Source organism: Camarhynchus parvulus, chromosome 2, assembly GCF_901933205.1.
Source record: "Camarhynchus parvulus chromosome 2, STF_HiC, whole genome shotgun sequence".
In the NCBI taxonomy this organism is placed as follows: Eukaryota; Metazoa; Chordata; class Aves; order Passeriformes; family Thraupidae; genus Camarhynchus; species Camarhynchus parvulus.
The window spans coordinates 35,764,378-35,781,468 of record NC_044572.1 but is presented as its reverse complement, the minus strand read 5'-3'; the positions used below and the strand labels follow the sequence as shown (position 1 = coordinate 35,781,468).

At 40.5% G+C, this 17,091-nt stretch overlaps 1 protein-coding gene across 1 annotated transcript; it reads left to right on the top strand.

Annotated features, from left to right (window-relative positions):
• Positions 1-934: 934 nt before the first annotated feature.
• On the top strand, positions 935-14,495 carry DAZL (deleted in azoospermia like). The gene is made up of 11 exons (XM_030943452.1): positions 935-1,067; positions 2,793-2,927; positions 3,247-3,338; positions 4,661-4,712; positions 8,921-8,987; positions 9,315-9,448; positions 10,739-10,819; positions 11,590-11,646; positions 12,715-12,816; positions 13,560-13,658; positions 14,397-14,495. Exons 1-11 carry the CDS (start codon positions 990-992, stop codon positions 14,448-14,450), a joined length of 951 nt encoding a protein of 316 aa, XP_030799312.1. The 5' UTR covers positions 935-989; the 3' UTR covers positions 14,451-14,495.
• Positions 14,496-17,091: the final 2,596 nt, after the last annotated feature.

The window sequence follows — 17,091 nt, the reverse complement described above, 5'->3', positions numbered from 1 at the left end:
GGTTGGGGGGCACGGCGAGTGCGAAGAGCGGAGGAAGGGTGTGGCCTCTTCTGCGCCATCCCCCAATGGGGCTATTTAAGGAGAACGGGATTACCTTCTACCGGCTCTTATCGACGTCGGGAATTCAGCTTTGGGAACAAGGAAAACCGACCGTCTGCGCTTAGTTTTCTCAAAAAAGTTCAGACGGGTTTTGCTTGAAAGTCCTTAATTTTTTTAAGTGTGTGAGCGCAGCCTCGGCTCCAGTGAGTGATGGTGAGTGAACGCCGGAGGGGAGGCACGCTGGGGCGGTGGGATAGGGGGCGTTTGAACGCCGAGCCGCCGGGCGGGCTTCTGCTGGGTGATGTAGTGCCATGAGGGGGGACCCCAGTGGGCAGCGGAGAGTGGAGTAGTAACTTCTTCGGGTTGTTCTTGGGGTGATAAACGGGAATGCCCTCAGCTGGAGCACTGTCCCCTTGTAACGCGGTGGCGGGGCTGAACCCCTGAGGCTACTAGCATTATAATTATCTTGAAGGTTTTAGCACCTTACGAGGTGAGCGATTAAGGTGAAGGAGGGAGTACCGCAATAAAAGGCCGGGGGCTTCTGCAGGGGAACCTCTGGCTCGTACCTCGGCTATACGGTGGGGGGCCGGGGGTGGGGGCTTGGCGTCAGAACACGCTTCACACCCTCGAGCAGCCATTTTGTGACGGCGCTAAAATAGCACCGTCCCGCACGGCTGGGCGGGCGCCCTGCCACCTGCCTGTGGCCGTGTACCCGCTGCGCGTAGGCTCCGGCAGGACCCTTTGTCTGGGGCTTGTGAATAGCTTTCATTGTCCTGAGGCGCCAAACCTTCCTGCCCACGCCCCGTTGGCGCTGAGCAGCCGAGGTGTGAGGTAAAATGGCGGCGGCGCCACGAGCGGCGCCTCGCCTGCCCGAGGTCCTACGTCCCCCCCTGCTGGAGCAAAGGCCCGGCGTCGTCCGGAGTGCCGCGGGCTCCTCGGCCCGCACCGGCATGCTGCTTGCTGTTTGTTCTTTCTATGTGAGAAACGTGATTTGCGACTGTAGCGCTGACGCTTCAAACACTATACGAGTAAGGTGGTGGGCCTTTTTTCGGTTTTGTTTTTTATTTTTTTTTTGTACGGGAGAGGTTGTGCCTAGCGTGCAGTGCTGGGCCGAGGGCTCCACTTAGTGCCCAGCGGGAAGGCTGCGGCGCCAGCCGCATTCTTCCCTCAGGCACTCGCGCTGTCATGGAGACTGCTCAGTGTCCGCGCAGGGGGACGTGGGTCACGGGGTTTAAATGTTTCAATTAAAAAAAAAACAACAAAAAAATAATGCTTACTTAAAACAGAGAATGTGCTGAGGCCAGAGAGAAGCCTGAAAAATCAGGGGCTTGTGTGGCCAAAAAAAGTGAACGTTTTTCTCTCCTGGATGAGCATAAACTTGAGTAATGTTTGTAACACACGTGGGTGGGTAGGTAGGTATTTCTTCCACGTAGCCCAACAAACAAGTCCTTTTCCACCTTTTCTTTTGCCAAAATTCTTAACTAGTCTCCCGACTACTGTTATACCAGTTTTCCCTCATCAATTTAAACTTCATGGTTCCCCTCATGAATTTAAACTTCAATAATACAGAGCAAACAGATTAATTTTATATTTTGATGAGAGAAGCAAAAAAACACCTGTTAATTCTGATAAGCTGAAAAACTGAATAAACCCCAATATTTGTGGCATCTGGAAATTTGATTCAGAGCTACTTCTTGAGATAGACAAACCAGACTTCTTTTAGAGTAATTTTAAAGGGATGAGTCACTTCAGCTGATGCTGTAGTTCCAGTATCATAGGCAGAATTTCCCACTTCAGAACTTGAGGTGGTTTAGGCTTTGGACACTGATTCAGCAGCAGTGTGAGGTCTTTGTGCATTGTGTATGTAGAACAGTCATTTGTGTAGTGCTATGTTGACAAAATTATTTGGGTTTAGATAAGACAGTAATTTTTTTGCATTGGTGAGCGTTTTCCATCATCGTACTGAGGACTTGAAAAGTGGCCTTGGAGGGAGATTTTCTTTTGTTCTAGGAGAATTTTACCTCTGTGCGTTTTTGATCTCCTTTTCAAGTTCTAGGAAATGCATGTATTAATAAATCTTATTTTTCATGTTGCCCAGCTTGCTTGAATGCCTAAGTAGTCTGTTTATTCTTTCTTTCTTTCAGGTACATAATGTGTGAGTGTTAAATAAGTTATTTTCTTTGAAATTCTGCATCATTAGTGTGAGACACGAGCGCTGCCCTTCCATGGTGGCCAAGGCCGTGTGTGACAGGTGTACCAGCAGCATCTGTGGCTACCAGCAGTGTCTGTGGTTTCCAGCTTCCTTCAGCGGGTTCTGGCGCTTGCTGGGCTCCTCTCCTGAGAGCCGTTTCCTGTTTTAGGGCTGCTAGAGAACTTGCACAGCAAAGTGAATACCACTTCTAGCTTGGTTCCCTGGCACATCCAGAAAGAAAGAAGTAGAAGCAGCAGTTAGGTCAGCTTGAGGAGTTGCCATCTCAGATTTCAGTTCAAATGCCCTTTAGCTGGGTATGCAGCCAAACAAAAGCAGAATACCAGGTGGGTGAAAAACTGCTCGCTTCATGTTAATCTTCCTCCTCCCAGATTTTATAGAGCCAGTTTCATTTGAACTGAGAAGTGTTAGAACCAATGAATGGTCCATTTGTGCTATTGAAATTCTTTGTCACCTGCTATATCTATAGGAAGGTGCAGGCATTCTGGTGTCTTAAAATGTAATCTAATTAACTAAAATAAATATTTCTGTTTAATTTTTTTAGGCAGCACATGTGGAGACGCAACGTTCAAGCACCACGGAGGGCAGTGCCTATTCAGCAACAGTCAGTCAGGGCTATGTTTTGCCAGAAGGAAAAATCATGCCCAACACAGTCTTTGTTGGTGGAATTGACGTAAGGGTATTGTATACACTTTTCATTGTTTAAAATAGGGTATAGGGAACATCGGTGGAGAATAAGTGGAAATTTTGCTCCTGTTTTAGTGTGGATTTTTTTACTTCTTTGTGGTGGTGGGGTTCTTTTTTTTTATTTGTGTGTGCATTTGCCAATCTAGAAGATCTTGAAATGTCATGGGAGAATTCTGGAACATGTCTTCCAAAACTAACTTTTAGTTCTTATGGTAGTGGAAAATGGGTTTAAAAAATGGCACTGCCTGCTTTAAATCAGTTCTAAGCAGTTGAATGGTTTTGAAGATGTTTAAGGCCTTGTTTTCTTTTAGATGAATGAAGCAGAAATTCGGAGTGTCTTTGAACAATATGGTACTGTGAAGGAGGTGAAGGTCATCACTGACAGAACTGGTGTTTCGAAGGGGTGGGTAGAATATGAGTAGTTGTTTTAAGTTGCTGCTTATGTGGACAGCATTCTGCAATAGGTGATATTAGCAGATGCTTAGCAACACACTTGACATGCTTAAGCCTTAATACTACTAGCTGCAGTTTTCTGTTATGATGAGTTAAGACTGTGAAACCAGTAAATCCGTACTGCCCCAAACTTAAATCTGCATAATTTTACAAAGAATAGGATTAATTTTTCTACTTCAGTCTCTCTGTTCAGGGAAAAGAAGTTCACTGTCACTCAGTCATTGGAAACAAAGCCTAATTTGTGTGATGCTTACACAGCCAGTTCTTTTGTAGGACTCTTCTGCTGGCTAGAGTAGTTAAAAATCTGGGCACCGTTCAGGATGATTAAGAGAATTAAGGTGGCTTATTCAGGGCAGGGGCTCTGCCCTCTCCTAACACTTGTGAATAAGTTCTAGAGTAAAACAGCCCAGACTTGTTTGGGTGAAGACTAAGTATGTGAACAAAGTTGAAACAAGGGAAATTCCTTTTGAATATATTGAGGAGTTCTGGATTAGTGTGGTGAAACCCTTAAATAAGACAATGAAGGACCTTACCCTGTTGAGTTCTGGGGAGGCCATCCCAGTTTTGAGGTTATCCCTCCTGATAAGAAGGAGACAGTACCCTCTTCAAGTTCCTTCCAGTGAGAGTTTTTCTTAGATTCTATTCTTAGCTCCTACAGTGTCACATCTTTTTCTTCAGCATATATAGCAATGGAAGAGCTGGAAATAAAACTCATTTTCTCATATCCCTTCCTAGTCTGCGAATTGAACCCTGCTGTGCAATTAGTGTATGTTACAAGTATTGATAATCACTTGACTTATTCCATTAATGGGACACAATTGTTACTATAATGCTCTGAAATTATCTTAATTGTGTAGACCAGATAAACTAGGAATGCAGTGAAATAAACTGAAAAACCTCTTCAAGAATTGCTTCCCTCCCACTGGTGTTACTGTTCCTATAATGCCTGCTTTCATCCAGACCTCTGTAGTAAATACAAAATTTAAAGATAAGTCAGATGCTATTTAAATTTTTAACTTTCTGAGTTGCTAATATTAAACAGCAGTACTCATTTTGAGTAGTTAAAATGGAAAAATAGGACTTACTTCATGGTATTCTAAAATCTGGCATTTAGTTTCTTGCATCTGGTCTGAATCATAAATTAATGTTCTAGTTGATAATTTTGATGTGCAATATAATGTACCTGGCACATTGTTAACTGGTCTTGTTTCAAACAATTTGGCTTATAATCAAATGATACCAATTACTGAATAGTCTGTTCTTCCTTTTTAGGTATGGATTTGTGTCTTTCTTCGACAATGTGGATGTTCAAAAGATAGTTGAGGTAAGCTCAACTTTGTCCAAATGACTAAGAAGTTGAGGTATGAAGGCTAGAGACAAGTTTGTGGAAGCCAAGTTACGTACCCTCTAGTGTAAGTTAGTAAGTTAGGACACAGAAAGTCTAGGGCTGCCCAAAAGGTAAACTTTCTAAAATGTGTGCTGGTGGTAAAATCTTTATGTATTCGCTTAAATAAGAAGCAAGATTAGTTTTTAGCCTGGTGTGGTCAAACATCTCATGTAATTTTGTTTCTGATTGCTCTCATTTATTTATGTGCTTGAAAGCCTTGAGGTGTTTGGCTGCTTGCTTTTGGTAGTTGATGATTGTCATAGAACCCTTTTGCTTATGGCAGAAATGTAGACATTTAGTTTTTGGGATGTCTTGGTTTAAGATAATTAAGATTAACCAATCCCTTTCCACCAATAAGGAGAAAGAAATATGGATAGATATAAGTGAAAAAACAACAGTTTGCTAATAAAAAAGGAAGTAGCAACGGGCAAAAAAATAACACTAATAGTCACTAGTTACAAAGTTGCTGAAATCTCCTGGACTCCCGGGGAACAAAGAGGAACTTGAAATGGTGGGGTGACACCTCCCCAAAATAGTGGCCTCTGCAGCTGATCAACCTTGTAGTTCCAAAGGCAAGGGGAAAATTGTGACAGCCCTCCTCCTTCTTACCTCTTCATTGGTGAATGCGGCTGGCACTCTTCAGCAGCTGGTACTTGGTCAAGGGCTAGAACTCACAGAGGGATTTGCCTTCCTTGTCAGCAGACAGCCAGGCAAGGCCAGGCAGCTGGGCTGGGGTGGCTCTGCCTTCACTTCTGCAGGGCTGCTCCATGCTGGCTGCAGACAGGTAGTTGTGGGATTCACCTTGAGTCCAGTCCAAGATGCAAGAGAGAAACAAAAGATGGGGGAAAAAACCCCAGAGCAGAGCCTCTGCCTTGAGCAAAGACCATGAGGCAAGAGAGAGTGCTGTCTCTGCTTGAACTTTTGAAAGGCTGGGGCACTTGCCCTACTCTGCCCCATGGTTGTGTTTTCTGGCTTCAGGGTCTTAGGAGACAGTAACAATTTTGGGCACAGATAGATAAAATACAATAACATTTTGGGTTCCTAGGGCATAGGAGTAACAGTATCATGGAAGACAGTATTAATTTTTTTATTTATGTCTCAGTAGTTGAAATATGTTTCTCTAGCAGTATTTGTGCATTTGGATGCTACCTGGAATGCAAGTATTTTTTTAAGCCTCCTAGATTGTGCTGTGGCTGTTACTGTGTGTCTAAGTGGGTCTAAGTGCTGGCCAGACACCAGTGCGTCCACTGGAATTATTTACTCATTTTCTGCTGTGAGATAAGGATTAGGAGGAGAGCAAAGCAGGCTCAAAACTTTAAAGGGTATAAAAAAACCCCCTTCATTAACAGGACTAAAACCAAAAGAAAACTTCATTAACAGGACTAAAACCAAAATAATCAGAATAAACCTTCATAACACTTTTCCTACCCTCAAGTCTTCTGTCTTTTCCTACTGACAACGTAAAGAGACAAATGTGGTATTTTCAGTCAGTTCACCACTTTTAAAATAATCTTTTCTTCAGTTCATTTAGGGAGAGGAGCCTCTCCTGCCGTGTAAAGGAGACTGGGCCTGCAGGTGGTCATGTGATCTCCGCTGGGCAGCGGCAGCTCTGGCTGCATGGCTGCTTTCTGGCCCCTGCAGCAGCCAATTCCAGCTGCAGGGCTGCCTCTGTTCTTAGCCGGTGCCAGCAGGATGGCTCTGCAGCTCACAGCCAGAGCGGGGCCAGGCTGTGGCTGGAGCTCCAGCCACAGAATATCCACCAGCCTGGCTGTGTGGTAGAGCGGGGCCTTGCCCAGCCAGTGTTCAGAGGCTGGAGGCAAGAGAGTTTTTCCCGGGCTTTGCTCATTTTTAAGTGTGGTTTCACAGAGGCATGTTCAGCTTTTTTTAAGTGGTTAAACAGGGTGTCAGTATTGAAAACTAGCCAGCTGATTGGTTTTATCAGGTCTGAAGAAAGCTGCCAAGGTCCGTATAGGGAATCACTTAGGTAGCTGGTGGATTTGTTCCTTAACTAAAAACCAGACTATGTTGAACCACGACACTGTCACCATATAGTTTTTGTGTAGCAAACACAGGAGATGAAGGGGTAGAACTGTTACAGACCATCTGATCTTGGGAGTTCGGTATCGGAGAAATTTTAAATCTTAAATCTCAGCACTTATAACCGGATCAGGTACTTGGTTCTGATAGACTTGGGCAGGTCACAAACCACTGACAAAGCTTTTTATTTTCCCTCTTTCTCCCCAGCCTGAATACAGTAACTGTGAAAATAACATGTATTGAAATGCAATGTAACTTGCCTCTTTGAAGTCTTTGGCTCAGAAAACTCCTGTGTCTCTGGAGGATGAACAGTCTCTCGTTTGCTTCTGAAGCTCTTAGATAGGGAAGTAGATCAGAAAGACAAATCCAGATAGATGTGCCAGGCACAAATGTAGTGTTCTGTGATGTGCAGATGTGTTTACTGGCCATCCAGCTCTGTAAGTGGGAAGAGAATATGCTTGAATAAAGTGGAGGGTAATGAAACCCCAGCAGGAGATCGTTGATACTCACCAAAAGATTTTAAAAGCTTGCTGTTACCTGATGTGGTATGATGACAAAAATATACAGTGACTGCTGTACTGAGCAACAGTCTTCATCTGAGAACACCTTTTTCTTTTTACTATGTATTACATTTATTATGCTACATCAGTGTGGAATGCTTGCTCTGAGGTAACAATTTCTGTGGAGTCCTCTTGAGTAGCGTTGACATTTGAGCCGTGCAGAGTACTGATTTTCTGTGTGTGCTTCAAAACTGGAGCCTGCAGTGTTCCTCTGTTAATATAGTACTTACTGATCTGAGTTTGTACACCAGAGGTCTTGAAAGACCCAGAGGCATATTGTGGGTTTTCTTTTCAGTGCACATTTCAGGTCTGCAGGCAGTACAAATACCTGCCGTCTCAGAAATAGGCATGTTCAGATGGAACCTGTTGTCTTTTGGAGGGGATTAAAGAAAGGAAGAAATTAACATGGGTGTTGTAGAGTTCAAATTATATGCAAAGGTTACTGCACTAAATCGCTTGAGGCCTTATCTGCACCGAGTGGTCAGTGTTTTCTGTAAATAAGCGTGATAGAGCCTCTAACTAAAATTAGTCTTGGTGCCTGTGTTCATCTGGCCGTTCAAAAGGCCTTGTAGCCTTGTTCCACCTGATGGTGTTTTTCTTCTGCTTTAGGTATGTAACTGCACTCTGGTCCAGCATGCATCTGTTTGCAGTTCAGATTGGAAAGTTGTCTTTCATTTAGAGGGGAGGCCTGTCTCCTAGGACCTCTCATTGTTGAGGTGGAAAAGGTACTTGCATGATTTTGGGCACAGTAGGATTCCAGAATTAATTTAAAAATACCCAAAATCAACCAAGACACTTTTCCCTGAGAAAAATAAAAACCGAAAAAGTTCACCTGTCAAATTAGTCTATTTGGTGCAATAACTAGGTTATTGCACCTTTTTTCACCCCCATATGTCTGTTGAATCATCTTCTCATGCTGATAGAAATTAGAATGAGCAAGATTTTTGTAATCATTATATTTCTTCTTATTTTACAGGCAACAATACAGTTGCTGTTGCCTGTTCAAAGCACTTCCTTTAGCAGAAATGGGAGAAAATTGCAAAACCACGTATTTTCTTCTGAAGCAGGCACTTCTGTAGAGTTGCATGTGATAGAGAATCTAGACAGACTGTCTGCATCCAATACTGACTTTATTGCTTGGTACTAAAATTGTGCTAATAGGGCTAAACCAAAAATCTTTCACTAGAAACCTGAGACCGTGGTCACTTTCCAGTAGTACTCTCACTGAGACAGGAATAGTTAAGGCCTGTGTGTGTAAAGGAGCAGGACTGACAGTCACTGATACATAGTTGCAAATTCGAGTAGTACATGTTACTATTAGGGCCAGTGATACATAATTTTGGAGGGTTGGTGAGGAGGCTGAGCTGAGGGCACTGCAGGACATCTGCAGGTAAAAGGCACATGGTGTTGAGACAGGAGACTAGAGGCTGTTAAGGCTTTATGAGAGTTGATGTACTGTGATGTAGAATCAGAGTCCAGTCTCTTTAAAATCCTACAAACCTCTCACCTTGCTGATTCCCAGCTTACAGAGAATAACCTGTCTTTCAGTCACAAATCAACTTCCACGGTAAAAAGCTGAAACTGGGGCCAGCAATCAGAAAACAACAAAACTTAAGTAAGTATATCTAAGTAAATTTGTTCATATTGCAGGTATTATAATATAACAGGGTTTTTTTCTTAATTATACGTCATTATCTTCGCAAATACTTTTTGTCTGATGCAGTATGTATATTTCAGTTAAACCTGGGTTCTGACTTCAGTGACCTCACTTGTATGGGGTGGTTTTAAGAAGAGTGACATTGGTAGCACAATACAATATAGTTAATATTGAGTTAAATTGGAGATTGAAAACACTTGAGGTTTTTTCCAGCTTGAATTTAGATTCCTAATGAAATACATGTAGTAATGTCTTAATACTATTTTTTATCTGTTTCAAAACAAGATTCCTGCGTGCATCCCAGACAAATAGTTCTTGGTCCTCCTCCACCACAGTTCCAGAGCGTGTGGGGTAATCAGAATATGGAGACATACATGCAGCCTCCAGCTGTCATGAACCCAGTAACACCCTATGTTCAGGTAAGACTGCTCCTGACACTGGTTTTCAATCATAATGAAATATTTATTGAAGGTGCAAGCACATAGGACTTTTGGAGTATGTATTGAGATTCCAATCTGATCTTACCTGCCTGGTTTCATATTGCATTCCCCAGTAAGAAGCACCCAACTTCAAACCATTTCAAAGGAATGCCAGCAGCCTTGAAAAACTGATTCAGTGATGTTAACTCATTACAAAACAAGAGGGAGATACCCTTTAAGAATGAGAGCTGTTGAAAGTGGAGGGAAGATTGAGTTATTACTGCTTGTTACAGATGCAGTTCACAAATCAAGTGTATCCAGACATTTAATGTGTTGCTGTCCTGCTTCAGAATAAACTATGAAATTTAAAATGTATTTTTGTAAACTAAGAGTGGGATAAGAAGTTATCCCAGGTACTTTTCTCCTAGCCAAACATATCCTTGGTTTTAAACTGGTGTTGTGTTATAAGAGCACTGTGTTCCAGCATCTGCTGTTAATAGCTGTGCCCAGCACAGTGTTGCAGATGAGCATTCCTTGTGTGGTGTGGGTACAGTGCTTCTGGCCTGGATATGAGTCCTGTGCTTGTGAGTGAACCAGATCAGGCTCTCTTACTGCATTACTGTATGATGGGGCAGTACTGACTACAATCTGATCCTGTTTTGTATATCTTAAGGAAAGAGGAACAGCAAACTGGCGGAAATACTTTCTTGCAAGGCAGAGAGCTTGATAATAGTATTCTTGCTGATTCTCTTTAGTTTATTAATTTAAGGGCATTAATTCCCTTATAGGCCGGAATGTTCCTTTAACTATTCCCTGAAGAATCTGAGAAAGTTCCACGTTCACAGTGTCAGAATACTTTCAGAAAATAAATACTAGGAAATTGTCTTCATATGAGTACTTAGCTTCCTCTTCCTTCCTAGAAACTGATCCTTCAGATTGTACTCCATTATTTCATAGTAGTCAGTCTGCTTCAGATCTACTTCTCAAAGTTTATGGCATGGCTTGTGCTTCTGAAATGACTTAAAAGATCAGCTACAAGCAGAAATGGGATTTTTAGATACATAAGAGTTGGAATGTCACTTTATAGATGTTATTAGTGCCTGAAGTACTGAAGCAAGCCTTGTGGGAAATCTAAGGGTTGCTTTTAAATAGTGAGTCTAGTCTGCGCAGGAATTGAAATAACAGTGTAACTTCTAAAAGTGTGCTCCTGGCTAATACCTCTACAAATATCATACTTGTATCTTGCTTCAAAATTGCGTTTATTTTTTTTAAAAAAAGCTTTCTTTGCAGCCCTGTCCATACAGTTCATCACCAGCTGTACTGCTAAAGCAGCAAGTTCCCATAGGATATCAACCAGCTTACAACTATCAGGTATGTCAAGTTTTACTAAAAGCAGAAAGGCTGTTGGATACCTGACTAAGCTGGAATGAAGTGTTAACTGGAGTCTGATCTTCGTGCTTCTCATTCTTTGGAATCTATCTTCCTTTAGTTCTTCACAGCTACTAAAGCAAAAACAAAATAGTGATAAAAACTGTTGAGTAAATTAGCATACTCTTTTCTTTTTATAGTTTCATTGGTATTTTCTTAAATGTACTGTGATAAAACAACTTTGCAACTAGAAAAAAGTACGTGAACTAGTACTCGTGAGAGGGAGCTTTGCATTTGTACGTGCTGTAGTGCAGGATGTTAGGAACTTGGAATCAGAATCGTATCAGATAATAGCATGTTTGCTGTATATGGGGGGGGTGTGGTCTTGTGCTATAAAAATGTTAGAGAAGGTGCTTAGCTGATAGTGGGGTTTGAACTACAAGTGAAGTGGGTGGCTAAGTCCTGTTACTGGTGCCAAACTAGGAGTAACTGGAAGCAGCTAGAGGCTTGAGATCTGTTTTCAATGTAGGTATTTGGTTTCCCTTATTTTCCTAATATTTAGAAATATTTTAAAATTTTTCTTTAACTTGGAGTGAGAAGGCAATAGATGGATAAAGTAAGGTATCTTTCTGGATGTAAGACTGTATTGATGAATTGTTTTCTGAAAAATCCAGACATGAAATGCTATAAACAATGGCTCATACAGAGCAGTTACTTTGTCTGTGTTGGAAATTAATGAGTAAAAGGTGGTTCTTGTCTAATTTTTGTTTAAGGCTCAACCACAGTGGCTTGCTGGGGAGCCAAGAAATTATGTAATACCTCCAACTCCGGTAAGTCTACAAAGTTAGACTTCTGAAACTGTCTTCTTTATTAGCACATTGTTTTTACAGCATGATACTTAGAAAAAAAAAGTCTGTTCATTGTCTGGATCTGTGTAATCTGGTCTACAAAAATCTGTAATTGCTGATAAGATTGTATGTAGTTGTTCAGAATTTCTACTGATTTAGTGCTTTTTTGAGTTACCTGGTGGAAGAGATCTGCCTGGTTTTGGCACTAGAACTACATGTTCTAGTTACAGAACTCTGGAATTCTAAGTAAAATGGAGTTGGTTTTTCAGGAAAGGTTGAAGGAAAAGTAAGTTGACCTGATGTACCTTTTCTTTAAGTTTAAAGAGTCTCCATATTCTTTGCAAATACTGATGAATTTTTTGGCTCCTTCCAATAGGTTTTAAATTTTTTCTCAGGCTACTACAAACTGTAGATGGTGCTGCTAGCCTCTGAAAAAATTTCTTGCTTTCTGTGACTTAATGCAAGAAAAAGGAAAAAATACTCTCTATTTGTTTACAATGTCAGAATTTAAACTTGCTCTCTGGGTATTGCTATATATTTAGGTGTATTTATTGACTACAGTTTTGATTAAGTGTTTAAAAGCTGTAGTAAGTAATTTTCTTGTGAGTGGTATTCTCTTCCTGAAAGTTGTCAGAAGTCATTGAAATATTGATTACACTACTGGCTTGAAATAGGTTTTTTTTTAATAACATCCATGAATGTGGATACATTATATAGCCATAATGTATCACTTTACAATTCAATGGTAGCAGGCCAAAATGTCTTTAGAGTAAGTGTGCATGGGGATTTCATTGTTAAATGTTAAAAGCTTCATTGTAGGAGCAAGCAAGTGTTCTAGAGCTATCTCAGTTAAGCAACTTTAGGTATCATTCTTAACTGTCTTAGTAAAATGGGTCATGACACAGTATTTCCCCTACTCATGAAACTTCCCAAAACTGTGAAGATAAATTTGGCACAGTTTACAGATAGATGAGGATCAGTGACACCATAAGTGTGCAGTGTTTTTCCAGTGTTACTGAAACATTGTGTAATACTTAAAAAACTCTCTAGGTGTATACTTCAGTGAACTATCATGGCTCTGAGGATCCAGGATATGTACAGATGGAATGCACTGTTCCAGAGCCCACGCAGTTGCCTAACAGCCCACAGAAGGTAAGTGCTTTCTCAAAACTTTAATATTCTTTATCATAAATGCCATTCCCAGAAATTTGCACATGACGGTTATGTAGCTTTGTCAAGGGCCTTACTGATATCCTAGAAATCAGGGTTATAATTGCTACTTTCAGCCTGTTAAGTCCCATGTATCTGATTTCTGTGTACAACTTCACAAGTCTCACGTTTCCTTGAAACTGCTGTTAGTGCTTGTTTGCAATGCTGAGGGCTGGATAAAGTGTGTGTTCTACCTCATTAAGTCTTGTCAGTAGACTTTGCCTAATCTGTGGAAATTGCAGGGAAAATTACAGGTGCCAGAAAAGCAGATTCAGTAGCACTGCCTGCTGTCTTAGGGTGAAAGTTACCAACTCAGATATTTGAAACTTAAATCTACTTTTCTTACTGTTTCATGGAAGGTGGCCCCAATTTAGTGAACAGTTGGCTCTGAATTCAGTTTTTAAAGGGAGAAATTCCATTTCTGTGCTGTCAGCCTCATCTACAAGAGAATTGGCATGTCACTGATTAGAATTGTTATGCTGTAACACTGAAGGGGGATAATGAGTTAGTAATTTTATAAGACTGGGCGGGGGACAAAAAAATTTGCAAGTATCTCAGGGAACACAAGGCAGTTGAGGAATCCTGATTTCCAAGTAAACCCTGTGACACACTGGCACTGCTAGCTAGTAATGCCCTAACTAAGAAAATAACTTATAACTATATATGCACCTATAACTGTATTTCAGAAGTCTGTGGACAGGGGCATGCAAACAGTACTATCCTGTCTGTCTAATCCTGAGAACCAGCTGACAAATGACTTTGTATCACAGGACAGCAATGTAAAGGTATGTAGTGGAAGTAAAATGATATCCCTGAAACATAGGTGCCCTTCAGTGTGTTCACCTACAAGATACTATAAAGATGAAGCAATTCATATCTGTGGATGCCACTTGAATTTTTTCTTCCTTGTACACGCTCTTGAGATGTGTGGATTTGGCTCTCTGTTGCTTAATGATGGAAAGAAGTGCTGAAATTGGATTCAGTGGGTTTAATCAGGACAGCATAAAAATTGCTGAACAGTAAACTAATGAACAGTTAGAGCATAAGTCTGGCTAGTCATTTCTCAGTCACATGGCTGAAAGCAGATTACTCCCTAGCTTGGACAGAGGATGTTGACGTTAAACCCTGATAGTCTGTACAATGAAATAGCTACTGTGGATGGTGGCTAGTTATGCTTTGTCTCTGCTTTCACAAATAAATGGTGGTCCAGGTTGGTAAGCTGGTTGTTCTTTTTTTGCTGTATGTGTTCCATCTTTGTAGTGTTGCAATTTCTGGTTACATTCCAAGTCATGTGTAATTTCAGGTTATTAATTTCTAAGACCTTGCTTCCTTTTTGTAAAATAGCAGATCCGTGAACTAGACAGGTGTACTCTGAAAAGGGAATGGAGAAGCTGTGTTTTGTCAGTTTTGAAGAGGGGTGAATAGAGTACAGGGTGTCTGGAGATAGTTTTCATGAGACTTTGGTTCCTTTATTCTGATTAATTGAATTTTTTTTTTTTGTCCTCTCTTCTGTCCCATCCCAGGAGGGTAAGACATACCACTTCAGAAAAGGAAAGACAGTACACAAAGCCATTTGATCAACAAAGACTTCAAAGTATCTAAATTAATTAACTAGATGGTACTACAGTTCAATTTAGCAATACAGAATGTAACATTTCTCAAAGTTACTTCAAGTTATGTTTGTACTCCTGTTCTACGTGTTTTGATACTGTTGTTGTTGCTTGAGTAGTTTGAAGTTCGAAGTTGTAAGAGTTGACAAACTTCAGTGTTACTGTTTGTGTGCTTCCCCTGATAACTGACTGGAATGTTAGAGAGTTTATATGTTTCCTTCATGTGGATTTTTCTCTGAGCTTTAAGGTACAGTTTGCATATTACACGTTGGTTTTCGTTAACACATCGTTTTTCGTTAACTACCATTTGACTTAGATTGGCCGGTTAACTCCTGCGGTTTAAAAATGGAAGTAGTTATTTGCCCAAGATAATGTATTTTAAGACTGAGCTTTTAAATCAGTGCAAAGGAAGATGAGAAGTTGTAACTGAGCTGAAGCCCTGTAAGTCCTGCTTGCCTTTAGACGACATAATCAATGTGATTATGTTCATTGATGACAGTCTATGTACCTGCAGTCTTGAGCATCACTATTATTTTTGGGTAAGTAATGAAGAGAATCCTAAAATTCCTGTATGTAACTTAAAATGCAAGAATGTTATCTGTATTGGGCGCTCAGTCAGCCAATACAAGGTTTTTTACTTGAAAAATCTTAGCAATACCTGTATTTTAAACTTCTGAGAAAATACTGCACTTATATAAACCTTTGTTATGTGATGCAAACTGTTGATCAAAGAATATGTGTATGACTGTTTTAATAATCATGTAGATTTTAGGTGTGTATTGTGAAACAGTGAAATAAATTTTTACTTTGCTTTGGTTTCCTAAATTTCTGGTGTGACAAATCTAAATAATAACTTGCTAAAGCTGTTAAAAACTTACTGCTCTGTGTGAAATTTCCAGTTGCTATAAATCTATAGTAACAGACCTTCATTTTGTGTAGATACTAGCTGAAGCTTCCAAAGAGTAGAACTGAGAAAAGAGAACAGTCTTTTTATATGTCAGGTCCTAGCTTGCCTTTTTTTCTCCTACTCAAACACCTCAATCTCTCCAGACAATAAAACAAAAATATGCCTGTCTTGTTAAGGATGTATATATGAGGCTGTTTAGGACTGCCTGTTCAGCTTCAAATTTCCAGAAGGTTTAGAGATAGAAATGGCTAGGCAAAGACTTGGCCAGACATATATGTTGGTGAAATATGTAGAAGGGAAGTGGATGTGTAAGGGAATATGGCTAGAGCAAATGTCCAAGGACTGCTTCTCAGGAGTGTTGTGGATAGAACTTTATTAAAGGAGAGTGAGGGAAAATGATGATGCAGCTTTGTACTGATGTTCTGATAGCATAAATTAACCTGGAAAAAGCAAAGCCTATACCAGTTTCCCTACTCACTGTTTCATGTTACTGAAGATGGTATTAAGTGTTCCCATGATACTGATTTGCCATGTTCTTTTTCAGACTGCGCTTTTAAAGATAGTGGCTTGATTGTGCGCAACTTCTGTGTTAGCAGCTTTTTTGCAAAATTTTTTCTAGTATTGAATCAGGACCCTGTCCTTTCCAACTTTCAGTGTCTAAACAGCCTGCGTGTGGTTTCAAAGCTGTGATGTCAGTTTATTGATAAAAGGTAGTTGTTTCTTTGCAAATGCAGATTTCTTTTTGGCTTGATTTATGTTGGCTTGGTTGCCCCAGACCTTACCTGAGGCTTTCTGCTGTAGCCCTTAGAAAATGCAAAGGGCCCTGTGCATAGCTGTCTCGTTGAAGATTCCCACCACCAAAAGAGGAGATTAAACCAGAAGATGGCTACACAGAATACACATCTTCTGTTTATTTGACTGAGTGTTATACACAGGACTATCTGGTGACCAAGTTAATTGTACAGTGCACTTGAAATGGTACTAGATCCTTACAGGCATGCTGAGAGGTTCTCTCACAAGGGAATAGTCAAGGCCTTATGAATATAATTTATTTTTTATTCCATTAAATCATGTTGTGCTGGTTCTGCTAGCTGCTTACTTGTAGAGCAACCCATGCATTTTTATTCTTTTGAAGTACCCTATAGCATGTAACATAAAACATAACACAAAACCAATAAGTACATCTCTTTCCTGTTGCATTCAGAAAGTTGAAACATCTGTTCATTATTGCTGTGATTGAAGGCATTTCCAAAATCAGTGCACGGTACCCCTTGTATTCTCAAATCAAGTGGACCATATTAACTGTGAGCTAGCAGGCTTGTCAGTCCTTGTGCTTCTGCATTTGCTTGCACACAGTATGTACATTCCGTGAGATACTCAAAAGCTTTGGGTGTACTTTAAATATTAAGACCGCTCTTTGTCAAAAGAAACAATTGTATAGACAAGATACAAAAATAAAATGCTTGCATTTAATTGCTATTCTAGAGCTATGACGCTTGGTTTGTTTTACTTCCTGCCTGAAGTACCCCAGTTTGCTGTTTGATGGCCTTTTCATATCTTTTTACACACTTTGCCACCTGACAGAATTATTCTTGGAATGAGACAGCCAGACAGATGGTATTCTTGGATCTCCATTAGAATGATTGTCTGGCACAGATGCTAATTCCCTGTCAAAATGGAAATATTTTTTTCCTTCTAGGT